The 27,632-nt window shown below is 44.3% G+C and overlaps 1 protein-coding gene across 1 annotated transcript in view; it reads left to right on the top strand.

The window, feature by feature from the left end:
- The first annotated feature begins 11,522 nt into the window (after nt 1–11,522).
- Erich6 (glutamate rich 6) overlaps nt 11,523–27,632 on the top strand; it is a 47,697-nt gene continuing 31,587 nt past the window's right edge. Inside the window, exons 1-4 of the mRNA XM_051156900.1 lie at nt 11,523–11,642; nt 17,782–17,873; nt 26,035–26,360; nt 27,019–27,076. Of these exons, the coding sequence (XP_051012857.1) occupies nt 11,523–11,642; nt 17,782–17,873; nt 26,035–26,360; nt 27,019–27,076 (596 nt within the window). The remainder of the gene's footprint in view (nt 11,643–17,781; nt 17,874–26,034; nt 26,361–27,018; nt 27,077–27,632) is intronic.

The following is a 27,632-nucleotide window of genomic DNA, read 5'->3' as shown; positions in this document are numbered from 1 at the left end:
GGGCTGACATGGAAGGAGGAAATCTCACGGGGCTCCACCTCTACACCAAGAACTAAGGGCAACTTAACACTGCTGAGAGGGGAAGATTCAGTCTTCCCCAGGAGATGCCCCATAATGGTTTTCTAATACCAAGGAGTCAGTCCAGAAATCATATACTTACAAGCAATAATCAATAGACTCAGCAGATTGTGCTTATGTGTTTATGCACATACATACAAAACAATAATAAGTAAAGAAAAAGAGACCATGAATTTGAGAGAGAACAATGTGAGATATGGAAAGGACTGGAGAGAAAAGAGGAAAGGGGACAATGGTGTCGTTATATTTTAATTTTTTCGATTGAGAAAATAATTTGGTTGATTGTTAATTATGCCAGACTTAGAACTAATTCATTGCAAAAACAAAACAAAAAATGAGGAATTTTCCCCATATTCAAGTACCGTCCCCCAGTTTAGCAGAGCATGCTCCGATCATTGATGACCTCTGCGCACATTAAAATTCTGATAAACATCTTCAAGTTCAAGTTGCTTCACTTTAATCTTACCGGTGTCAACCAACATTTATGTTGTAACTACATGTTTGTCCATTTCAGCCACAGGTTGACTAAAGATAACACAGACCAACAAAAAAGCAAGTAAAACACTCTGAAGGAACCAGTTAACAGACATGGCTAAGATTTACAGCTCATTTTTAGGATTTACAATAAATAATAACATAGTTTTCTATTATTTTTAATTTTGTGCTGCTGTCATATGTGTTGTGGTTAATTTAAAGTATAACCTAATAAATGTTTATCACTAGCCTAGTTATTATTATGGCAGTATTTTCTTTCTTTTTTTAATATATTTTATTAATTTATTCATATTACATCTCAATTGTTAGCCCATCCCTTGTATCCTCCCATTCCTCCCTCCCTCCCATTTTCCCCTTACTCCTCTCCCCTATGACTGTGACTGAGAGGGACCTCTTCCCCCTGTATATGCTCATAGGGTATCAAGTCTCTACTTGGTAACCTGCTATCCTTCCTCTGAGTGCCACTAGGCCTCCCCATCGAGGGGACATGGTCAAAAATGGGGCACCAGAGTTCGCATGAAAGTCAGACCCCACTCTCCACTCAACTGTGGAGAATATCCTGTCCATTGCCTAGATCTGGGTAGGGGTTCGAATTTTTGTAACCTGCTAGCAATCAATTAAAACACAGACACCGGATGTATTTAAGAACAAGCCTTAAGCCAGGCATGGTGGCACATGCCTGTAATCCTAGCACTCAGGAGGCAGACGCAGGCAGATCGCTGTGAGGTCAAGGCCAGCCTGGTCTGCAAAGTGAGTCCAGGGCGGCTAAGATAACATAAAGAAAACCTGTCTCGAAAAACCAAAAACCAACCAACCAAACAAAACAAAACAAACAAAACAAAATTCAAAAAACAAAAAGCCTTTACCTGGAGCTAGGCAGATATTACCCCTAAGTTATCCTCCAATAACTCCCAGTCTCCATCCCATTCCATCTGCTTCTAGTAATTTCTCTGTGGGCTGCCTCACACCCCTAATCCCAAAATACTTGCTAATGCTCTCCATCTCTTTCCACGTGAAACTTCAGAATTCCTCCTCTGGGCCCACGTGATTCTCTTTCTGTCCCATGGTATTCTCCTCCTTCCTCTTCCTCTGTCCCGTCTCTCCTTTCTCCCAAGATTCTGTCTGCCCAAAGCCCTCACTCTGCCTCATCCTTCTGCCTTGCCCCGGTATATTTATTCAGCCAACCAGGGAGGAAGGCTCAGGGCTGTATGTGCAAGCTCCTGTGAGCCAGCAGTTAGCACCAAAATGCATCAGACCAATCTCCAACATACATGAGTATGATTTGCCTGGAACTTGTATGTGTGTAAGGATGCCTGTTGCTATGTATTTGTATGTGTGTAAGGATGCCTGTTGCTATGTATTTGTATGTGTGTAAGGATGCCTGTTGCTATGTATTTGTTAGCACACTCACAATCCAATTTCAAATCCAATTTTCTAGATCTTAGAAACCATGCAGATCGTGGGGAGAGAGGCCTGCAGGGACAGGCAAGCAATTTTGTTACTTTCATAAGCATTTTGGTTCAGAATGGGTCTGTGAAATGCATCAGCAGCTAAAGCATGAGCCACATGGTCCTCCTACCATCACACACCCATCCATCCCATAGTGCGCACATACCCACACACATATACATAGCTTACATGCACATGAATAAATAAATAAAACTCCAGTAAAAATTATTTTTGAAAGAGAAATTGGGAATCATACAGACTACAGACCAGGAATTTCCTTTTACATTTGGTCGGTAAACTATTCTAACCCTCACTTCCTCACACCATAATGAGTTGTCTCTCTCTGTCTCTGTCTCTGTCTCCCTCTGTGCCTCTGTCTTTCTATCTCTCTCCCACTCTGTGCGATCACTCAAAACCTCAGCAAGCTCCTCTCTATAACTCAGCATTGTCTGAGATCTCATGTGGTTTCCTGCTGCCGGAAGGAAAAGCTGATTCCTAGGTTTTCTGATGCTTTTTGAGACTTGCAACAGCCCCAAACCCCAGCAAGAGGCCTCAGTAATGTGGTCTGGATTGCGTGTGCACTCAGGATACCATGTTAGTGTTTACCAGCCAGTTTGGAGGATGAATTGGCCAAGAGAAGCGTATCAAGATACCACAGGTCGGCATGACCTCATGACGTCATCTGCCTGAACTCTCTCACCGCTCTTCTTCACGCTGACCTGGTGTGTTTGGCAGGAACAAAGATTCTGTCAATCCTCAACTGATAGCAATTTGCTGTTACACAGACAGCTACAACCCTATCGGCCAGCATTTGTGCTGAGCGAGTTCTCTTGGCTCCAAACGGCCCCTTCACATTCTGCCTCAGGCTTTGTCACCTCTGGTTTCATAGCTCGCCGGCTTTTCCCTTTGGTCTTTGCTTAAACTGAACTTTGGAGTGGGGCGTGCAGACTGGAGATTAGAATGAGGACAGAGGCTTAAGGACGCCATCATTTCCGTGTCCATCCACCCGGTAGGACCAGTCCAGCCCAGCTGCAACTTGCAGAGCACACAGTCCCTACGCTGCACCCTCCATGGAGATCGCCGTGTGCCATGAGGCCTGTGAAAGGTGTCCCTTCTATTCTCTTCTGTCACCATTTTTCACTGTCCTGCCACCTGTCGGCAGTGCGCCTAACACATGCCAGCCTCCTCTCCGTATTTTATGTTGTCATCCCACTCAGTCATTCCGAAGGCTCTGGGAAGGGACATCAGCATAGCCGGGTTTAAAAATGGAAGCTGAGGCCCTGCGTGGCCACTTCGTTGCCTTGTTCCAGAGGTCCAAGCACTGCATGTCCCAACACTGATGACTTGGGGTACGCAGGAGAGTAGTGACAATCTTTCCCCCTCTAGCAGCAGGGAACAAGACATACTAGCAGGTCGCCGGAACCGTACTGGGGGAGAGGGGTGTGCCCAGAGCCTCCCTTTCCCTGCCCTTCGTGCTGCCTCCTGGTGGTGGTACAGCCACACTGCTTCTGGTAAGGCTGGAAAAGTAGGGTTAAGGTCATGGGGCAAAGGGCCCTGAATTACAACCTGAAGCTTTGTTTGGAAACTTCCTAGGAGTTACTGAGGATGTCTACGTGATGAAGTCAGGCAAATGGCAGCACCAAGGGAGCGGCGTGGGTTGCTGCTAGCCACCTCCCTCATTAAACCTAATCACCACTTCCCCGGGACTTTCCAGGCTAGCATATAATGACAGGCAAAACCAATGCAATCTCTAGTCCTGCCAGGCAGATCAGGAGCTGCTCTTGGTCCTTCAGGCTGAAAGCCAGTCCCACACAGGGGCCGTTGCCTCACTCTTTCACGCAGCCCACTTTCTAAATGTGCAAATGGTACCAAGAAGAGACTTGATACCCTATGAGCATATACAGAGGGAAGAGGTCCTCCTCAGACACAGTCATAGGGGAAGGGAGTAAGAGGAAAACGGGAGGAAGGGAGGAATGGGAGAATACAAGGGATGGGATAACAATTGAGATGTAATATGAATAAATTAATAAAATATATTTAAAAAATAAAATAAAATAAATTTGTAAATGTTCAATTTTTGCTTATAGCCTGGCTCCAAAAGGTGATGACCACTGTACACAGTGCATGGGCAGGCAGTTAACACTGGGGAGCATACCAGTGTATTCTTTAATCTCTAAAATGGCCTAAAGAAATGATTGCTGAAAGAGGAAATAATATTCTCAGTCTGAACAATTGAGAGTGTGTGTGACACACCTGGACAGCGTGAGAGAACAGGGCTATCACTCCTTTTTGAGGATTCCACCAGGACACATGCAAGAAGAGCCAGTCTCTGGGGACACTGGACACTTCTCTGTTGTGCCACAATTCTGTGCAGTGAGAGGCTTCATTTTCCCTCCTGGAGCTGGCAACATGTTGACATGAACATCCTCCATGGTAGCTTTCATGGTAAATTAGATTTTCCAGAAGAGTCAGAGATCAAAGGCAGGATGAGAGACGATGATTTATTTTCTTGTATGAGTCATAGCTGGCATCACCAAACACAGAGTTCACCAAATGTTTTGAGCAGTGATGACAGTAGTGAGACAAAATTACAGCTTTCTGGTGTGATGTTTAATTAAAACTTTTCATCTGATTAAAGGCACTGTCACTATTGGTGACAGTGTAAATTACCTATCACCCAAAAGTTTTTCCTCTGGGAATTTATCCTAAAGCACTCTTAAATGTGTAGGCTACGGCTTTGCTACAGAGATAGTCTCCAGACTATCTTTAACAGTGCAAACATCTGGAAACAACTTCCCCCAAAAGACAGGAAACAGTTAAAGACAGCATCCTCATCAGTAGGCTCCCTCCGTGGTCCGCACTGACATAAGTGGTCACTGGCACAGTGTGGGAGGAATGCGATATTCCTTTCATTAAATATTGGGTGAATGATTAGTAGCATGTCAAATTTCCTTTTTGTTTTCCTCCCCTATTACAAATCTGAACTATTTCTATGATATAGAAAAAATGTTACAACAAGCCCAGGCCCAGCTACCACAGCACCTGCATGTGTACCAGCTGAGTAATCCATTGCTCCAGACGTCCACCCATGCCACGCCCACCACCCTGCCACACCTAGGTCTTCTCCCACACCGCCCCTTATACTCAGCTGGGTCACTATATGCTGAAGTCTCATCACTATATGTGCCTACTGGGTGAGTTCCCTAGTCCTTCTCACTGGCCATCCCCAGGCCCCAGGCCCAGCTGGGAGTCAAACCTCTGCGTAGACTCTCTGCATTAGTCAGACCACACCCTGCCCTGCATCTCTCTACTCCCAGATTGCGTCCACACATGTTCTCATGGTGAGTCTCCGCAGCACCGCCCCTTTTTTGTCCAGGCCCTGCAGGGAGTCAAGCTCACATGCTCTATCAGTGAGTCTGACCCTTCCATGTTCAGGCAAAGCCCATGCGCGCAGGCTTTCCCAGTTACCACCAAATTGGAACCAACCTAGCATTTCCAATTAAAAACTAATACTAAATACCCAAAGGGCTGACCTACAAACTCTTCATTTCTTATCTGAAATCAACCAAGTTTGAGAAACAGAAAAACTTCCACTCAACACAGGCAACCAGATTGTCATTTCAGACATGTAGCCAACAAAATAAGTCCGTATGCTCAGGTCCCATCACAAAAAGCACAATATGAAAGACTATGGCAATATGTCCCTCACCACTACCATTCCCTAAAAACCAACCAGTCCTATAGAATTGTTCTTCAATTACAAGCTTAGATGATCCCCAGTATACAGAATTTAAAAGAAAAATTATAAACACGATGAAAGAATTCAAGAATTTTACAGAGGACATGAGTTACTTGAATGGCCTTAGAGCGAGAAATAAATTCCTGATAAAGGTCCAAGAAAGCATACACATATAGCTGAATAAAAATAAAGACTGTATTAGCTACTGTTCAGTTGCTATGATAAAATACCATGACCAAAAGCAACTTATATAACAAGAAGTTTGTTTGAGGTTTACAGTTCTGGAGGGTACAGAAAGAGTCCATAACGGTGGAGAGGCATGGCAGCAGGTGGTCATAGAAAGAAGCTGAGAGAACCATAAACATGAAGCAGAGAAAACGAATTAAAAATGTGGCAAGGCCATAAACTCTCAAAACAAACCCCAGTGACACACTTCCTCCAGCAAGGAAGGCTCCACCCTCTAGGGTTTCATAACCTTCCAAACAGTGCCAACTGAGGGTCAAGATGACCGAGTCCAACCAAGAGGCTACAGGAAAAAAAGAAAGAAACAAAGAAACTATAATTACTGACACACAAAATAGAATTAAGAATTCAGAAAGAACAACGAAATGACAGCAAGCACACACAGTTTTCAGTAATGACTTTAAGTATCAGTGGCCTCAACTCCCCAAGCCAAAAACAGAGGTCCATTGATTGGATTGAAAATTAAAAACCATGTTTTTGTTGTTTACAAGAAATTCATCTGATCTTCAAGTATAAGGACCACTTTAGAGTATAAGGAAAAGTGAATTGTACCTGGAAAAATCACACACTATTGTCATGATATCTGAAAAAATAGACTTCAAACCAAAAACTCCTCAGAAAAGATAAACACTTTTCACTCTAATGAAGGAAAGAATTAGCCAAGAGACATTACACTCCTAAACATCAACACACCAAACTCCAACATGCCCAATTTAATACAAAGCATATAGCTAGATTTCAAGACACAGATTGACCCCCTATCAGTAGCATCAGGTGATTTCAATACTCCACTTTTTCCAGTAGACAGGTCATATGGACAAAAATAAAATAGAGAAACATCAGAATTAAATACCATATACCAAATGGATCTAACATATCATAGAGATTCCACCCAAACACCAAATAACTTGAGTCAGTGCCCTGTGCAAGCCTTAGTAAAATATACCACACACTGGGACAAAACCAAATCCCATTACAGAAAAACATATAACATTGTGTATCTTATGTAACCACAGTGCATTAAGCTTGCAATCAACAGCAAAAGAATCTCCACAAAGCACACAAACTCAAGGAGATTAACCAACACACTACTAAATGTCAAAGAAGAAGTCAAGAAGGATTTTTTTTAAATTCTGAGGAATGAATGAAAATGAAACCAGCACACCAAAACCTCAAGACATATTAAAAAGAAGTATTGAAGTATTGAGAAGGAAATGTAGTCAGGCACAGTGGTGAAACTTGTAAGCTCAGCACTCAGGAGGCAGAGGCAGGGAGATCTCTGTGAGTTCAAGGCTAGCCTGGTCTACAAAGTAAGTCTAGGACACCCAAGGCTACACAGAGAAGCCCTGTTTTGAAAAGAGAGAATAAAAGAGAAGAAAATGTGTAGTTCTAAGTACCTACATTTAAAAATAGGAACACACACACACACAGAGAGAGAGAGAGAGAGAGAGAGAGAGAGAGAGAGAGAGAGAGAGAGAGAGAGAGAATGTAATAAGGCAATTCAAGAATCTGGAAAAGTAGCTGGGCAGTGGTAACACATAACTTTAATCCCAGCACTCAGGAGGCAGAAGCAGGTGGATCTCTGTGAATTTGAGGCCAGCCTGGTCTATAGAGCAAGTTCTAGGACAGCCAAGGCTACATAGAGAAGCCCTATCTCAAGACAATAAAAAATAAATGAATGAATAAAAATATAGAATTTGGAAGAAAAAAATTAAATTCCAAGTCCAGCTAGTGAAAAGAAATAATCAAAATCAAGGCATAAATCAATGAGATAGAAACGAGCAAACAAAGAACTAGTCTAAGAACCAGTTGCTTGAAAAGATAAACAAGACTGATAGACCCTTAGCTGGGTTAACCAAATGAAGGGACTTGGAGACTCAAATAAACAAAATCAGAGGCCAACAGGGAAACATTACCACAAACACCAAGTAATGCAGAATATTATCAGAGAATACTTTAGAACCATATTCTCAATTATGGTAAGGGAGGTAACCCAGACACAGAATGACAAATACTTCATACTCTTTTATTTTTGCATTGTAGCTCCAAATCTCTAGCTCTGAATATATAGTCTGTAGTAATTGCTGAAGCCACCAAGTAGGAAAAGGCTGTGGTAGGACAGTGTGCAGAAGTAACTTTAGAAGCAAGGAGGGTAGAACAAGGTACTATGAAGGGGAAAGGGGGAAACTGGAGGGGAAATTAGCTGGGGAGGAAAAGAGAGATAAATAATATAAAAGAGGTTTGTAAAAGCCATAGGGAAACAGGTTGTCACTGTGTGCGCTCTGTGTGTGTGTGTGTGTGTGTTTGTGTGTGTGTGTGTTTTATTATACACAGGGTGGTGATGTTCTTCTCAAGAATAGACATCTAAAGCCCCAGAACCAAGTATGGGAAATCTCCCCACCAGTTGTTGGTTAGAGGTAGTCCAGGCAATACGTAAAACAATATAAGCTATTGCCATTGGCCCTGGTTGCCCTCCAAAACTTGGAATTAAGACCTGTTGGTGAAGAAACACACATTTCAGTCACAAGAGCTGAAGGAATTGCTCTGGTGAAGAAATTACCCTTGCTAATGCCATTTTCCCTGGACCTCCTGTATAGGCCAGCTTAGGAACAAGCTGTAAGTTTCCACCATTTACAGGGAGAGCCACAAACATACAGCTAACAACCTGTTCCTAGGAGCTCACACCCGAGGCCAACCAATCAGAGCTACAGGTCACAATGACCAGAACAAACGAAAAATCCCCTCCTGCGGTCTGGCCCTGGTCCCCTTGCTTAGCCCTGGTCACCCAGCCAATCAGCTTAAAGGTCACCCTGTTAGCCAATCAAGTTTGTACTAACCGCTGTTGCTGAAGTCTGCTTCTGTAAAGGGTGTAAAAACCCACTGCTTTTGCTGCTCAGGGTCTCCTCCTTCTCGAAGGCAGCTAGACCCCATCGTGTCGTATCAATAAAAGCCTCTTGCATTTGTATGGATCTCAGACTCTGTTTCTCATTGGAGCTTCTAGGAAAAGGCTCTCTGGACATGAGTCTTACACTAGAACTGACAGAAAAGCCTCCTTCCCGAAGAGTGCCTCCCACTGAATCAGAAGGTGATATGAAAGATGCCAAGAGAGAGAGGCAGTCAGCAACCCTACCCATCTGTAAAACCTAGGAGTGCAAAACCACAGCAACGGGTGGCCTGGCAAGACATTCCTAGTGGCCCAACAGTGGAACTTGGAAGAATCCAACGACTTTCTTTTTTTTTTTTTTTTTTTTTTTTTTTTTTTTTTTTTTTTGGTTTTTCGAGACAGGGTTTCTCTGTGTAGCCTTGGCCATCCTGGACTCACTTTGTAGACCAGGCTGGCCTCGAACTCACAGCGATCCGCCTGCCTCTGCCTCCCGAGTGCTGGGATTAAAGGCGTGTGCCACCACACCCGGCTCCAACGACTTTCTAATTGGATCTAAGACCTGAAAAATAGAAGAGGACTCATGTTTGGTACTGTAAACCTAGCCAACTATCCATGGCTGAAGAGATGATCCTACTATTGCCATTTTCTTAGGTCAATGTGGCTTCTCTAACTGCATTATAGGCACTTGTCCTAACATCCACAGGTAAATGTAGCTCTCACTTAGCTTCGTTTTGCAAAGGATGGAAGCTATTACAGAGATCTGCAACTGGTCAAAATGCAGAGAATACGTGAGTGTGGGGTGCCAGCCTCAGTGGGTGCATCTACAACATAACCTCATCGTGGAAAAGGAGGAAGATGATGGTAGGAGCCAGAATGCTACCTCCCAGACATGACAGGGGTGTTGCACCCCTGAAATCTCAGCAATGTAGTCACCAACACAAGACCTGCATAGTGACACCACCAGCTGACATACCAGCATGGATGGGGGAATTTCACAAGGCCCCATCCTTAGATGAAGAACTAAAGGGAATCAATAGCTTCTGTGAGGGGGAGAATCAGTTTTCTACTGATATGTTATCCAGTCTCAAGTGGCCAACCCTAAACACATGTACATATAAGCAACACTGAATAAATAGATTTAGTAGGCTCTATCCTCTCTCTCTCTCTCTCTCTCTCTCTCTCTCTCTCTCTCTCTCTCTCTCTCTCTCTCTCTCTCTCTCTCTGTGTGTGTGTGTGTGTGTGTGTGTCTGCCTATCTATCTGTCTATCTGTCTCTCTGTCTCTGTCTCTCTGTGTCTCTGTCCCTTTCTCTCTGTCTCTTTGTGTGTGTGTGTGTGTGTGTGTGTGTGTGTGTAACAATAATAATTATAGAAGAAGAGGTTGTGAGTTCAAGAGAGAGTAAGGGATAGGAGGAACAAGGGAGAAATTGGAGGTGGGAACAGGAGAGACAGGAATAATGTAAATATAGTACTCATGTGTGAAATGCTCAAAAACATGAAAAATTTAAAGTGAAAACAGAAACAGTTACTGCAGACAGTTCACTAGGCAGGTCATAATGAGCCATACTGTTCAAGAGCAACATGGTCATAACTGTCCCTCTTCTCCCAGCTTCTGCCTCACTGCGACACACCATTGTCGCCATAAAGATGAGCAAGTCCCTGGCGGGGGATGGGAGGGTGGGGGGATGGGGTGGGGGTGTTAGGGTGTTGGGGGGTGGTGGTGGAGGGTACAGACAGTTACTTTCCAACAAGAGCTGGGCAGATATTGCAGGGAAGCGCTGAGTTTGGAGCCCTCTTGGGTGCTCCAGGGACAAGACACTATGTTAAAGCACTGTCTAAGACAGCACTTCCAAAGGAAGGCTACCGAGTCTGAGCCTCCTACCTGAGGAGAGCAGCTCGGGAGTACCAAGGGCACACATGAGAACTGGGACACAGGGAGCAGTGTTTGGGGAGGTGGTCTTCTGCCCTCCCTAAGGCAGACATGCGTGGGGACAATGCTGGTGCTGTCCTCCAGAGTAACTTCCCACAGTACTTCCCTCCCATGGAATATTATGTTGGCAGGAGGGGGTGGGAAATTTCGCTTTTTCTTGGTACTGTGTGCTGAGGTTTTAGTGTGACGGTATGCTGCCCCCTCCTGTTCATATGTATTACTACAGCCTGTTGTACCGTGTATTTCACCAAAGGGAGAAAAGAAATAAACTGACAATGTGACAAAACTGCCAAAAACATACAAATAGCAGACATTAAACTGTAAAATGTAATCCATTATTCTTTTTTTCCTCTAAGAATAAAAATGGTAAATTTTGCTTAGAATAATAACTAAGAATTAGCACAATACTGGGTTTGTTACATATAACCATATCATTTAATCTTCTCAGTGTCCTAAAAAGAAAGAACTAGTAGTTTCTCTAAGATTTAATCTAACTCAAAAGATGAAGACATAAAATATCTCATGTGATATGCACAAAGAAAGCAGAACGTAGGGCCACATGAAGATGTCAGGGTCAGTGCTTTGTTGGTGTCGTATTAGCTGCTGTTAATAATGTCTGCCTGGGTCTGGGAAATGCAAATTAAAATGACTTAGAGATTCTATCTCATCCCAGTCAGAATAGCTCTCACCAAGAAAACAACTGACAATGAATGTCGATGAGGATGCTGGGAAGAGAATCGTTATCTACTATTGGAACTACAAATTCCCCCACGGAAGTCAGTGTGCAGTTAAGAACTGTCATGCGACCCAGCGCTTTCACTTCTGGGTATACACTCAAAGGAATCTCTATCCTGCAGCAGAGATATTTGCATATACATATCAACTGCTGCTCTGTTCACTAAAGCCAGGAAGTAGAATTCGCCAAGATGCCTGTGAACTGGTGGATGGGTAATGAAAACATAGTGTGTGCACAAAATAGAATGTTACTTTTCTATAAAGAAAACATAAATTTTGCAGGTAAATGGGTGGAACTGTCCCCAAAGATAAATTCTGCATATTCTTCTTTATTTGTACAACCTGGTTTCAAAATTTAAAAGTATGTGTTAAATTTGGTGCGTCTGCAGAAATCAGGAAATTAGAAAGGGCCTATGGGAGGGGCAGGCTGGGTCTTGAGGAAGGAGAGGGTTAGTAAAACACACATGACATGGAAGTAGAGGAGAGGAGACTGTAGGTTAAAGGGTGAGGTAAGGTGGCTTGGTTGCTTTTCTATTGCTGTGATAAGACCATGACCAAGATGACTATAAAATAAAGCATTTAGTTTTGAGCTCACGGTTTCAGCATCCATGGCTATCATGGCGAGGAACATGACAGGAAGCAGACAGGCAGAGACCTGGAGCAGTAGCCGAGGGCTATAGTCTGATCCACAACTCAAGGCAAAGAGAGCCAACTGGGAACGGTCCGTACTTTTAACAGCTCAGGGTTCTCCTCCAGTGGCACAACTCTTCCAACACGTCCATGTCTACTGATCCTTCCCAAACAGTTCCACCAACTGGGTCTGAGTATTTCAATATATGACGTATGGAGACTATTCTCACTCAAACCACCTCAAAAGCACATCAGTGGAGGGTTAGGGAGGGGGCCGGGTATTGGAAGTAGAAGGATTTATGCTGGGAGATGTGTCGGGGTCAGGACAGAGAGAATCAAAACTGGGGATATATGAAAAGTCTATGGAAACCTGCTACTTTGCAAATAAATAAATAAATATTTATATTAATTTTTGTTTGTTTGTTTTGTTTTTTGAGACAGGGTTTCGCTGTGTAGTGTTGGCTGGGCTGGACTCACTTTATAGACCAGGCTGCCCTCGAACTCACAGGGATCCACCTGCCTCTGCAACTAAATAATTACAGTCATGAGAACTCCACGTGGAAGCTCTGAGACAAGCAACCAAGAATCCGGTTTCTTCAAGGGAAGCCAAGTCTGAGTGGAGCTTCACCAAGTTTCAGTGTGAGGATAATGTAAAGGAGGCACTGATGGGGGTGGGGCATGGACCCCGGGGATCTGGACAGGTATGGGGGTCAAGGTAGTTATCCAACCTGGCCACAGTGCGTAGACCAAGGAAAGGAGAGGCTGAAGAAGTGAGCCAGCGCATGCAAGGTACCACAGCGTGTCTCCATGGGTTCAATCTTGTTCCCATTAAAAGCCAATATCTCATTTCAAATTAGTAAACCAGTTGAGATTGGAACCAGGTGTGGTAGTCTCATATTTAATCCCCGTCACTGAAGAGACAGGTAAGGAGGGAGAGCCTTGTGAGTTCAAGACCAGCCTGCTCTAGATGGCAAGTTCCAGGCTAGCTAGGGCTGCATGGTGAGACTGTTTCAAACATTAAAAAAAATGACTGCAGTCTGCAACCCGGAAGAAGAACCTCACCAGAACCCAACCATGCTGGCCCCCTGATTTAGACTTCCAGACCCCAGAACTGCCCTGCATGAGCCTTGTGCTGCTGAGTCTTGACTTGAGTGGCAGCTGCCTCTCTGGGCCTCACCTCTGTGCAGAATAAATAGAAGGTAATGTCCCTGTTTTATAAGCTGCCTGGTGTGTTCCTCTTTCTTATAGCATCCCAGAAGAACTGAGACAGAGACATTAGCAATCGTGTTTTAAGCACAGGAGTTATGTAGAAATATGCAAAGCCTTGCTTTAGCTACAAATCATAGCTACCACCAATAGAGCTGGGTGGTTCTATACTGTTTGTAATTATAAGCATGGCTGCATATCTTCTTAAGCAAGCATAATTCTCTCTAAAGAAAGATTATATCATCCTCAACCTCATATTGCCACCTGAAGTGGGAAATGCAACTGAAGTTGCCTGCAGTGCAGTCTGAGGAGGCTGGGATGGGCAAGGCTGTTACTCGGGTGCAGCTAGTCTGCCCAGAAACAATGTTCAAGATGATTTGAAGTGGATCGAACATAAAAAATGTATTGGTTAAATAGAAAGACAAGACGTACATGAAGACCTGTATAAAAATGGCAAATGGTGGGCGTGGTGGCACACGCCTTTAATCCCAGCACTCAGGAGGCAGAGGCAGGCGGATCACTGTGAGTTCGAGGCCAGCCTGGTCTACAAAGTGAGTCCAGGATGACCAAGGCTACACAGAGAAACCCTGTCTCAAAAAAACAAAACAAAAAAATGGCAAATGGGCTGAGAAAGAAATTAGGGGAAGGACACCCTTCACAATGGCCACAAATAATATAAAGTATCTTGGTATAACCCTAAGCAAGCAAGTCAAAGACCTGTATGACAAGAGCTTCAAGTCTCTGAAGAAAGAAATTGAAGAAGAGATCAGAAGATGGAAAGATCTCTCATGCTCATGGATCAGTAGGATTAACATAGTAAAAGTGGCCATCTTACCAAAATTCAATGCAATTCCCATCAAACTACCAATACAATTGCTTACAGACCTTGAAAGAATAATTCTAAACTTCATGTGGAAAAAAAAAAGACCCAGAATATTTAAAACAATGCTATACAATAAAAGAACTTCTGGAGGTATCTCCACCCCTTATTTCAAAGTGTACTACAGAGCAATAGTAATAAAAACTGCATGGTACTGGCACAGAATTAGACTGGTTGATTGATGGAATTAAACGAAAGACCCAGAAACAAACCCACACACTTACAGGCACTTAATTTTTGCAAAAGAAGCAAAAACCATACAATGAGGGAGAAAAGCATCTCCAACAAATGGTGCTAGTCTAACTGGGTGTCTACATGTATTATCTTGCACAAAACTCAAGTTCAACTGGATCAAAGACCTCAACATAAACCCCGAAACATTAAATATATTCGGAGAAAAAGTGGGGAAGAGCCTCGAGCTCATTGGTACAGGACACAGCCTCCTAAACAGAACACCAACAATTCAGGCTCTAAGATCCACAACTAATAAATGAGACATCATGAAACTGAAAAGCTTCTGCAAAGCAAAAGACACCATGAAAAGGGCAAAATGGCAGCACACAGATTGGGAAAACATCTTCACCAACCCTACATCCAACAAAGGGTTAAAATCTAAAATATATAAAGAACTCAAGAAATTAAATACCAACAAACCAAATAATCCAATTAAAATGAGGCACAGAACTAAACAGAAAATTCTCAACGGAGAAATCTCGAATAGCCAAGAAGCACTTAAAAGGGGGGGGGGGGCTCAACAGCTTTAGTCATCAGGGATATGCAAATCAAAATGACTCTGAGATTTTTTTTTTTTTAATCTCACACCCATTAGAATGGCTAAGAGCAAAAATGCAACTAAGAGCACATGCTGTCAAGGATGTGGAGCAAGGGGAACACTCCTCCATTGCTGGTGGGGATGCAAGCTTGTCCAACCACTGTAGTAATCAATTTGGAGATTTCTCAGAAAATTGGGAATAGATCTACCTCAAGACCCAGCTACATCACTCCTAGACATACACCCAAAAGATGTTCCACCATACAACAAGGACATTTGCTCAACTGTTATCATAGAAGCTTTATTCTAAATAGCCAGAAACTGGAGAAAACCCAGATGTCCCTCAACTGAAGAATGAATAAAGAATGTCCCATTGTATACATTCACACAATGGAATACTGCTCTGCTATTAAAAATAAGTTTGCAGGCAAATGGTTATAACTAGAAAAGATCATCCTGAGTGACTAACCCAGACCCATATGCATGATATGTACTCACTTATAAGTGTGTATTAGACTTATAGTAAAGGATAACAATAATATAATCCGCAAACCCAAAGCAGATAAATAACAAGGAGAACCCAAGGGAGGTTGCTTAAATCTCACTCAGAAGGGGAAGTAAAATAGGCAGCAGAACTAGTTAAAGAGAAGTAACAGAGTAAGAGAGGAAGTGCAGAGAGACATAAGGGTGGAAATCAGATCTGGGGAGAGTAAGGGTGGGCGGGAAGACAGAGGGCTTGCAGAGAGAAGAGAAACCATGGGTGGGGGGTATCTCTGTGACAAGCTGGAGGCCAAGAGCAGGGTAGGCTTCTGGGGGAATATGGGGGTGACTCTAGCTGAGACCTCTAGCAGCAGGGGCCATGGAGACTGACGAGGACACGCTCTAACTAGACAGGGTGCCTAACGAGGGGGAGTAACATCAACCCATCCACAAAAATTTTGACCCAAATTTTACCCTGCTTGCAAGATGTGCAGGGATAAAAACAGAGCAGAGATTGAGGGAATGCCCAACCAATGCCTAGCCCAACCTGAGACCAACCCCATGGGAAAACGCCAACCTCTGACACTACTAATGATACTCTGCTATGCTTGTAAATGGGAGCTTAGCATAGATATCCTTTGAGAGGCTCCACCCACCAACAGATCAAAACAGATGCTGAGACTCACAGCTAAACATTGGGTGGAGCACAGAGAGGCTTGTGGAAGAGTTGGGAAGGATAGAAGGATTTGGAGGGGACAGGAGCTCCACAAAAAGACCAACACAGCCAACCAACCAGGGCCCAAGGAGCCGGGGTGGCTTGAGGAGACTGAAGCACCAAGCAAGGACCATGCATTGACTGGACGTAGGCCCCTTACATAGATGGACCCAATGGGCAGCTCAGGCTTCATGTGGGTTTTCAAGTAAGTTGAGCGGGTGCTGTCTCTGACATGGATTCTGCTGCCTGCTTTTTGATCACTTCTCCCTGGAGGGGCTCCCTTGCCAGGCCACAGGGGAAGAGGACGCACTTAGTCCTGGTGTACTGTGGTGGGTTGTTGTGGTGGGCTTCCCTTTTCTGAGGAGTAGAGGTGGTCAGGAGGGAAGAGGGAGGGAGGGTGGAACCAGGAGGAGGAGGGAGGGGACTATGATCTGGATGTTAAGTGAATAAATACATTAATTAAAAAATATATATGTTGTGATTAAACAAACAAACAAAAAGACCTGCATAAGAAAACCGTGTGTGGGTGTTAGGAGGGGCTTCATTGACTGCCTCAGAAGTAGCAAACTGCATGTTTTGGAACTCTAATGTTGAGCTATTAAGGAAAGTATTTTTCTTATCCTCAGTTTTATCCTTGCGGGGGGGGGGAGACTTTTATGCTCATTGTGCAGGTCTCTAGGCGAAGAATGGACTCCTAGTGGACATAAATCCCTCAGATGGATATCAGCAATAAATAGGTCACGGGGCAGTTAGACAAAAGGCATGGTTCATAAACCATTAACAGCCTCACTGGCAAAGTTTGTCAGGAAGAGCGTATAATCCTTTCGCAAACAGTCTTGTCAGTTATGTCAAAACTCCTGGGTGTCCACCAGGTAGAGGTGGAGATCAGCGAGGGATGGTGACTCTTTCCTTTCAGGTGCCGCTCTGCTTCTTAACTCCACTGGCCTGAAATATTTTTTTCTATAGAAGGACTTGGAGGGGACAGGAGCTCCACAAGAAGAGCGTCCAATAATGTCTGGGATATAAGACAAATAATAAATATGCAAGGAGATAAAGTTACATGAGCAATAAAAACAAAAACAAGCAGAGAAAGATAGGCAACAGACACAGACCTAGAAGATTCGAGGCATCAGAGCTATGAGACACAGACTTTAGATCTATTGCTACATAACCTTATCTTTCCCAAAACACAGTGATTTTTGTGTTTTCAAATCAAACAAGACAGCCTTTGACAGTTCGCAATTCCTTCGCTGCACTCTGCAGTTCCGACCTGAGCCAGCTGGCTCAACCCTGTGGCTAGCTGGTTATGTACTGGAGAGCTCCTTTACATTCAGCTGGATGGCACACTGTTCAGTCGAAGGGCCCTCAGCTGCAATAGCTTGTCTCTACCTCAATGGCTTGTCATCTGCCGGGGATCAGTGCAGGCTCTGGCACGTGATATTCATAGGTAAGCTTCCCTCTGCAAAGGCACTGTCCAGCTTGCTTTGTGATTTGCCATTTTCACCAAAGCAGAGCCAAGGGCTGGAGAGGTGGAGGAGGAAAAGAAGGAGGAGGAGGACAAGGACGAGGAGGACGAGGAGGAGGAGGAGGAGGAGGACGAGGATGACAAGGAGGACGAGGACAACGAGGAGGAGGAGGACGAGGGGAATCACAAACTGATACTACAAAGGAGTACAGCACAGGGAGGAGGGGCACTTGAGACCAGCTATTCCATGTGCCAGACTCCTCACAGGCTTGCACAGAGCACCTGGCGCCCTCTAGGGGTGTCTCTCCTAGAAACTCTATCTGCAGAGTGCCCACTCCATGGAGGGAAGATGACTGGGATTCTAACTGTGAGGCAGCGTACCAATGAGGCCTACCCTACTCAACCAAAGCAGCTGCAATGAGAAAAGAAAAGGCTAGCTGCTGTAACCTGGAGGGCACGGTGAAGCATGTTACCCACCAGGAAAGCAGGATCATCCCATGTGCACGTCTCAGAACAGCAGGCTGGGTGGATAACTTTGCACAATCCAGGCAGGTAAAGGTGTAAGTGTCTCATTAGAAAACAGTGAGTGATTGTATTGCCACATAGCTTATGGGGAAGTTTAGCTTTATGTATACATACATATATACATATACACACATATTTACTTAAAATATGCCTTAAAATGTACAAATTTTGTCAAGTTGTAGACCCATAAATTGTACACATCTTGACATATACAAGTTACATTTTTACAAGTTCTTCTGGGTTGATCATAATAGCACCAAGGACAAACTGCAATCTTGTGATTTGTGAACGTAGCCTTACCATGGGAACCAAGGGACTTACATTCTAGTGCCTGCACTGCAACCAGCTCATGGTCTGAGAAGAACCATCAGGGTCTGAATGCCAGTTCTTCACCTCTGAAATATGGGGTTGTGTTAACTTTCACCTAAAAACACTATTTAACCTTGCTGTGATCTGGCCACTGGCATGGGAAAGAGGAAAAGATATATTCACTTCCTTCCTATCTTTGTTGCATTCACAACATAGCAGCAACATAGCAAGTGCAAACATACAAATGTGCAAGCAGAAACTATGCATGGTCTATGCTCTCTGACAGGAATAATAGCAGAAAATTGTGCGGTTGGGGACATAACCCGGAATTTATAAAAGATAAAGAGGTGTTAGGTGGGCAAGGCACAGAGGCGGAGGCATACATCAGGAGGATTATCAGACTATGCAAGACGTAGTGGCTGATTTAGAGAAAACACAACCTCCACAAGGTCTGAACACAGGAGTAGGTAAGAGACTTAAGGGACATGGCCCTAGGCCTTGCTGACCCACTTACAAATACACATCAATGATAGGCCAGTGAAGATGTGAACACCTCCCACACTCCTAAAACATACTTGCTGTGCTGCAGGCTTTAGCCTCATCAGTAAAGTTGCCCTAAGAAATAGCACAAGATTGTAGCACTCCACTGTGCGGCCCTCGGATGCCAGGATCTGCTGCACGGTCAGCACTTAGATCAAAGAATGGAATTAAGCTGGTATGGCACACCCACCTACCTGTAATCCCAGCACTCAGAAGAATGAGGTGGCAGGTTTGTGAGTTCAGTGCCAGTTTCACTTACATAGTAGGACTCTGCCTCAAGAAAAAAAAAATGGAAATTTAAATTATTTACATCAAAGAGTGAAAAGAAAAGGCATATCCAGAAAACAGTAAAACAAACAAACAAAGAAACAAACAAACAAAAAATACCAAAACTTCATATTATGGTATCTATAGATGCTGTGCCCTAAAATCTTCCTATAACATAGCATTGCCCTGACATATAAACTTCATTAACCCTCCATTAACTTGCTTGTTTGCTGGAAACTTGGGGCGGTAGACGGACAACATGGCTGAGTCCATTGGGCAGGAGCTTGCAACCGTACTGCCACTTCCTTCTTATCTATAAATATTCTCAGCTAATGCCTCGCCTACAGCTGTTACCCTGCTGTTTACATTTCTTCTTCCTGGGAAGTTGTTTAACAAGACACCTACACGTGTAGTCTCCACACTGTTGTCTTCTCGACTGTAGACAACCAAAACTGGAAATGGAAGATTTTGTGTTTACTGTGCTAGGGGCTGTTCCGGGTTCTTGCACACAGCCCTAACTCCTGATGTGACTACATCGCTTCTACGGAAATGGTTGTTATTAAGTGACATCTTAATTATAGGACTCTGGTGTGACAGGATTTCCACATTCTTGAAACCTCTCCATCATGGATGCCTCTAGAACTGGGAGAAAAAAAAGTTCTTTAAGTTCCTTAGTTTATGGTACTCTGTGGTAGCAGCCCGGGCAAATAACAGAGTGAGTGTGATTGGCGTTCACCCTGTCCCCACCCGCTGGGTGGCTCTTCTCTTTCCATGGTTACAGGTCTGCAATAAGTCTTAAAGTGGCTAAGGCCAGGAGTCAGCAGGACAGGGCCACTCTAGAGGAGACATTTTTTAAAAATAAAAAAGATTGATACGGTGACACCTCAGGGGTTCCTCTGAGGTGACATTTGACTTGAGGTCTAAGTGAGGATGAACCAGATGTTCAAAATTCTGAGGGATGGTGAGACAGCCTAAGGGGCCCAGCAATAACCATGAGGTTGGCACACCAGCTTTCCTGCGTCTGCTCTTAACAAGTTGCCACACATAAAGTAGAAAGGGCAAACTCAGAGTCTCACACTGGCTGCCTCACAGATAGAGCTAATGATGTGTCTCCTGGTTTATGCCCTTCCAGAATATAAGATCCAAGAAGGGAAGGGCCTTGTCTGTCTGATTCCCTGTTGTATCCTCAGAGTCTGAAGCATAGAATTGACTCTTTGTTGACTAAGTCTCTAAACTGAATGCAAAGCATAATGAAATGAATTATGGAACTTACGCTTGCCATGGAGATTAGTAAAATATGAGTGTATTTATAAGGTCACGTTGAGCAGGAAAGGGCAAGATATAAACTATATATAAACGTAAGGAGAAAGATGACAGGGAGAGAAGATCTGCAAACGTTAGTATTGGCTTCAGGATAGCCGCGAGTGGGGCGGGGGGTTCTTTTTCGGTTTCCACCCCCTTCCATGCATTTGCAAGCTTCTCTGTAGTGAGACTCTTTCCCCCTTATAATAGCCCAGATCTTTAGATTGTAAATGGTCCTCCCAGGTGACATCAGGCAATGGCTGACCTCTTGCTGAGCGCAGCTTCTCTCTCATCAAGCTCCAAGACAGTTTCTGGTATAGCCATGCCTGATGTCTTCTCTCCCACTCCCCTCCCTGGGGCCTGCCTCCTTATGACAGGGAGCAGGAAGAATGGGTAGAAACACTTGTATATTCTGTGTTATAAAGACATATTTACACTCTATATTATAAAAAGAGATATCCATTGCATGCCATTGATAGCATGCCCACACTGTTAATGAACTCTTTGTTGTGAGTTACCAGCTCATATGCCCTTGGATATCAGCAGAAACTAAACTCTGCATTCCAAGAAGTGCCTGTGCCCACACATCCATAGAGTGGAGGGAAAAGATGCAAGAGATGACAGTGAGTGAAGCAGACATGGGTCTCAGAAATGTGGCTGACCATCTGACCAGAGGACAAGCCTGAGCTTCAGGATGACTGGTTGCCTTTGCTCCTGGCTACCCTTCCCCCTGGGTAAGCTGATGGCTACAAGACAGATCTCCAGCATAGAAATCCACCGTCTTCTCATAGTGCCAGCTCTCTGTGTCTTGCAAGCACAGTTTGGGAGCTGATTCCTGTCTCTATTTATTGGTTTCTCGACTGGTAGGCATCACAAAGTGAATTCTAGCATCAGTGAGGGTCTATGGTCCCAATAGTCTTTTCTTATTGCCTTGGGGCTGGGCTTCAGACATATTTGTGCATTAGTACAATAGCATTCTATCATGTCTCCTCATTGAGTCTCTGTGCCCCCAGAATGCAGTGAGTCCAGTTAAATGGATTAGTTGAAGCTAGCAGAGGGCAGCATTAAACATAGGCCACATCCTTCTCAGAGGGACGCTTGTAGAAATGTCTGCCTTCCTCGGGGCTTTTCCTCCACATCAATCATGTTTGCCCCTGCTGTACATGTACATCTTTCCAGGTGATGCCCTGAGCCATCTTCTTCCCTTCCTTCAAGGCTGGTTCAAATAACCTAGAAAGGCCTTATGTGGTCACAGAGAGAATGAGATTCAGAGAGCCTTGCTCAAGAGCCGTAAACCTGTTATATGAAAACCACTAGTTGCACTTCAGAGTCTGAAGGTGATGGATGGTTCATGATAACCATAAAACAAACACACTTTGGTGGAGATTTAAGATGTTAATGAGACACTCCATGCATGGAACTGTATAGCACTACATGTAATGGAGCATGCACAAGAAAGCCTGTGCTGTGCAAATGACCAAAAGCATGTAGAGCCCTTATTTTCTTGTGCATATCGGTCCATATGAAAAACTCTCCCTGTTCAGGCCACTTCCTCATTTGGAAATATATCATTTTCTAATAAACTGCTCCTGTTTCTGGTACTACTCACATGTCACCATTCAATTTCTTGTTCGGGGACAGAGGCAACCTGTAACCCTTTTAAGAGGTACCCAATAAACCCAATGTCCTCTGCTATTTGTCTCTTGTGCAAAAAAAAAAAAATCCCTATTCATAGCTGCACCCATTTCTCAACACCTTGTTTTTAATCTATCGCGCGTCTAACATTCTGATATAGTAATTGTCACATGGTCCCTTTTCAGTGACAGGGCTTGTGAGTGACAGCAGAAATCTTCTTTTTCTATTTCCCAGAAGTTGAGAACAATACCAGTGGTGCAACACTCAGCCATTATTTTTTAAAATGAGCTCAGTGTGCTTAGTCCAGGAGTGAGTACAAAGCCTGGAAGAGTGAAGGAGGAGAAGAGATGGTCCTGGAGTCGTTAGCACCAGCTAGGATAAAGAGCATCTATTTCTTTGTTACTGCAGAGGCAGGCCAAACACAACAAGTAGAGCTGGGTTGTCAGATCCAAAGGGTGATAAGTGGAGGCTTGACGTTAGAACTGAATGGAAGAACAGAAAGCAGATGAACAGAGGGAGTGAGAAAGTGGGAGAACCCTGATTCCTTCGCCTCTCAGCCCTCCCAGGCAGTCTCAAATATAGTATCAAGAACAAAGATACAGCAGACGATGACATCACTGCTAATCAAGAGGCAGATGTGGCCTTTCTGAAATCACCTTCTAAAAGGAGTTCTCTAATTGGACTTAAGGCCTGCTCAATAGCGGGAAACCATGCCTGGTACTGGAAAACTAGATGACTCCCTGGGGCTTAGTGAGGTCAGTGTAACTGCCACTTTACTAAGCCAGCGTATTTCCTAATCGGATTCTAAACACTCATGCGGACACCCACAAAGAAGTGTCGTTTTCACTCTCATTAAAGAAACTCTTCTTTGCAACAGGAATCATTACAGAGAAAACATAACTGCTCAAAAAGAAGAGAACACGTGCATAAGGGGTGCCCAAGCCCCGAGGGAATACATCCACATGACCGCTCCTGCGCCGTCAGCTCGACACGTCACTACCCCTACAATGTCAGCAGAAGAAGAGGCAGAAAGAACGTAAAAGCCAAATGGCCAGGAAATCGCTCTGAGAATGTGTCTCGTAAAAATGACCAGGGAGGCTACACCCGAGATGCCTCAACAATGTAGAAACGCCTCCAATATTCTGCACACCAGCAAGAAATTTGAATTGTACAGAAATTGAAGTCTTGCCTTTCTCAAAGTACTGATAGCATGGCAGTACAGGAAAAGGAAAAAAATGGCACGTGGCAACAGAGAAACAACTACATGACACTATATGTTTGTGTCAGGGAAAATGTGGGTTTTAAAAATACATATGAGTGCAAGGCTACACAGAGAAACCCTGTCTGGAAAACAAAACAAAACAAAAAAATATGTATGAGTGTTCATCTGAAGTTCTCAAGACATTATTTTATAGATTATAGAAGTTATTGGTATTTTCTAAACAGAATTATATGCATCTAAAATTAAATAAATAAAACACAGGATCAATTAAAAAAAAAAAACTAACAGAACAACTAAGTAGAAAGGTACTGGCTGATTTTTCCAGTTTACACATCAAGGAATGAAGTCGTGACTACCTCAGTCATGGAGTTTATCTAACCTCAAGTGCCAGATCCTGAGAGGACACTGGAACTCGGGAGGGGCAAGTGCCAAGTGACCCCTTGTCAGAATGATCGGAAGGTGACATCTAAGGAAACAAGACTCTGCTCTCTGTAGAAGGAGAGTCCCTAAAACTTTTTAAAAGAGGCTGAACAGCTCTAAATAAATAAATAAATAAAATTTAAAAGAGTAACCTTTAAATGTAACTTACAAGGTAAGTGGGAAAATGTGGCCAGCTCAGAAGCCCTCCAGAGACAGGTAGCCTTGACTAAACATACCCACCGTGACCCCCATCTCTCCTCACAGCTTGACTGCCGGTGAGATCCCTGGAAACAGAAACACAGCTGTATTCCTTTCATCAGTACTTCCCTAGGAAGAGGGCCCTCTGAATTTCAGGATCTAAGAAACTGCTTATAATACCAGAGCGCTCTTCTTAGGGTTTAAACTCAGTTGTAAGGTCCTTACCACAGTCCTTGGGCTCGTCCCTAGCCCCCATCCCCAAAGTTTAAAATTTGTCTGAAGAGGACTTTTTCTTCTTATATCCCACTTATCTTACTGCCCCAGTTCCTCAGGTCTCTGGGGTGCCCTAGACCTGTGACTTTCATGTCCCTGTCTATCCACATTTGACCCGTTTTTTCCAAAGCCACCCAAACATCTGGACCGCCTCACTAGCCTGTGACAAATGTTCCCCTGGCCTTCAAGATCTTTCATTCTTCTCAAGACATTCACTCGATATAGTTTCTGTCTGCCCTACTCCCTGGGACAATTTATGCCACCCACTCCCCGGTCTAAATCCTAATGCCAGTTTTCTTGCTGAACCCTGAAAAGTAGTTAGATACTCTTGCCAGCTACTTAAGCAGGCTTCATCTGCCTACTGTCCTGGTCCTGCACTCATCAGAGACCTGGCTTACAGTAGCACTTAATAAATATAGTCTTGAATTAACGTCCATAAAACAGTGCTCAGTGAACGACCACAGAACGGGACCACTTAGGCTTGTCGATGTGAAAATGAAAGTTAGGGCCATTGTACCCCCACATAATCCCCATCATGGAGCTGCTCTTACTTCTGACAGAAGCCCTTCCATAGAGCCTCTCCCAAACCACCTGAAGGAAGTCTGTCCTCTGATTGGACCGCCCAAAAGCATAATGCTGCAGCTAAACCCAGCATCTCTGTCCCTACAGTTGTGTTCCCAGTGGTCTTTGGATGAACTCTGTTCATAGTTACAGGTCATTGTTCCACATTCACAAATATCTTAACAGCATCATTTTCCCCAGTTTCCACCCAGAATAGGCCGGCAGAGGTCAAGTGACATGTAGGCCTGACCTTGGACATCTGATGACTGAGTCAGCCAGATGTCTACTGTATTATCCTATTATCCTGGATACCTTTTTGAGTATGAGCAAATATTACACACACACACACACACACACACACACACACACACACACACACACTTTTTAAAGTACCATGAATTGAAAACAAAGCCCCAGAATGGGTCAGTGATGGCCAGATTCCGCAAGTGTTTTCTATTTCCAAGACAAAGGGATGCTTCAGGCTACCAACTGAACTAGGGCTAAAGTGACCCGAAATATCTCAGCTGCAAAATATACAGGATTCTAAAAACTCTCACTAAACAACATAAGACAATACTCTTGTAAGTCAAGTTAGCAAACTACAGACCAAACGCTGGTGGTGTCTCATATTGTAAGCAGAGTTTTACTGGAATTTCCAATAGGTATCTTCCTACTAAAAATCAAATTCCACTGCTCCTTCAAATACCAAGTGGCATTGTGGGTGTGTCCATCTCCAGAAACCACACCCTCTTAAGAAGAGGGAAGGTTGCGTCAACGAAAGGGGGTGCTGCTTCTTTGCAGGCTGGGAGGAGCTCAGAACCCTAGAGAGCTGCAGCAGAAAGGAACTTAGTGCGGAGTGGGGCCCTGTGGTGTGGGTCCTGCCTAGGCTCCAACTCAAACACCACCGGGCCCTGCGTATTTAAACCTAGAAGGATCGGAGGTTGCCCTGGGAGACAGACGCTCAACAGCTGCGCGCGCTCAAGGACTGTGGGCAGACATGCGCCGGCAGCGTCTCAGCCTCTGGGATGCCGAGAAGGGGCCCCCAAAGGAGCGAGAAGATGCCTTGATGGGGAAAGAGGAGATGGTGAAGGAAAAGGAAGAAGAGGAGGCAGAAGAGGAGGCAGCGGGGGCAGAGGGAACACAGCGGGGAGAGGAGGGGCTCAGCGAGGACCAGGAAAACCTGGACCCCTTCTCTGAGCTGTTGGACGAAGAGGGCCTTTGGAAGGCCATGAACATCAGTGAAGGCCTTGAACCAAAATTTCGTCCGCGTCTAACTAGCGTGCGCAGCCCCAGCCTGAGCACCACACCCCCGCCCAGCGAGCTGTCCAGCCCCCTATGGTGCGATGAGGGACCTGTGTTAACCAGCGAGGCCTCTCCGTCTCCTTCCAGCAGCGCCTCATCCCATAAAAGTAGCGTCAGGCTTCTCCTCCCTCGGGATCCTGGCCTGAGGGGCGGCTGGTACACACACACACACACACACACACGCAGACACAGACACACACACACACACACACACACACACACACACACACTGCTCACTGCACATACACTATCAAGTATTGGCTGAGTACCTGTTGGCTCCTAGTGTAGGGTAGCAGGGGACTCTCAGTAAATGTAAAAGGCGGAAGTTGAGTTGGGGTCTCTCCTGGAACACCAGTGCCTGTAGGGTAGTGAGCTACTGAAGCAGTTCTGCACCTACACACATCTCTCTCCTGTGCATCGAACTTCCTTGCTGGCACCACTGGATCACTGGCCTCATTTATAAGGGATGCAGAGCATTTGCAACAGGCTTCTCAAACTCTGAAAGTTTGCCTCTTCCTGCGGGTGTATCTTCACTGTTGGGGGAAGGGTGATCCCCTTGTGCATTTTAGAATATTTTATTTGTCGGCATCCCTGGCCTTCTCTACCCCTGATTACACACAAGCACGTGCACACACAAAACCATACACACTCTCCTAGGACAACTCGACTGTCTTCAGCCCTCACCAGATGTTCCCTGGGGACAAATTTTCCCTTAGAGAACCCGTGGCATGGAGTGGCTAAATTATTTAATGTTTCATTCAACAGGTTACCCTAAAATATTTCAAACATTTAAGAAAGACTTGTCTGAAGCGCCTATAGATAGGTAAGAAAATGTTTCCAATTGTCATAACTTTTATAACGCAGATAATGTTTACCTTGTAACCCAAGGCACTTAAAACTTACTCAAAAGTTTTTGGTTTGTGTTTTTCCCAAGCATGCTGAGACATGCTGGAGTCCCAACATTCTAGAGACTGAGGCAAGAAGATCCCAAATTCAAAGCCACTCTGGCTTACATAGCATAAAACAAAGGACTTAAAAACAAACAACACAGCCTTTAATCCCAGCACTCAGGAGACAGAGGCAGGTGGATCCCTGTGAGTTTGAAGCCAACCTGGTCTACAATGCAAGTCCAGGACAGCCAAGGCTACACAGAGAAACCCTGTCTCAAAAAACAATAACAACAACAACAAAAAAATCAACAACAACAACAACAACAACAAAAACCAAGCAACACACACACACACACACACACACACACACACATTGGTAGGCACTTGCTAAGAGATAAAGGTGAAATTATTGTCTTCACTTGATATCCAACTATAAATATGACCTGTCTGCTTATCAATATGATACAAAGTAAATATAGACCCTGCAGA

Source organism: Acomys russatus, chromosome 15 (genome assembly GCF_903995435.1).
Source record: "Acomys russatus chromosome 15, mAcoRus1.1, whole genome shotgun sequence".
Lineage (NCBI taxonomy): Eukaryota > Metazoa > Chordata > Mammalia > Rodentia > Muridae > Acomys > Acomys russatus.
The sequence above is the reverse complement of the archived record's forward strand: the minus strand, read 5'-3'. Positions and strand labels throughout refer to the sequence as shown.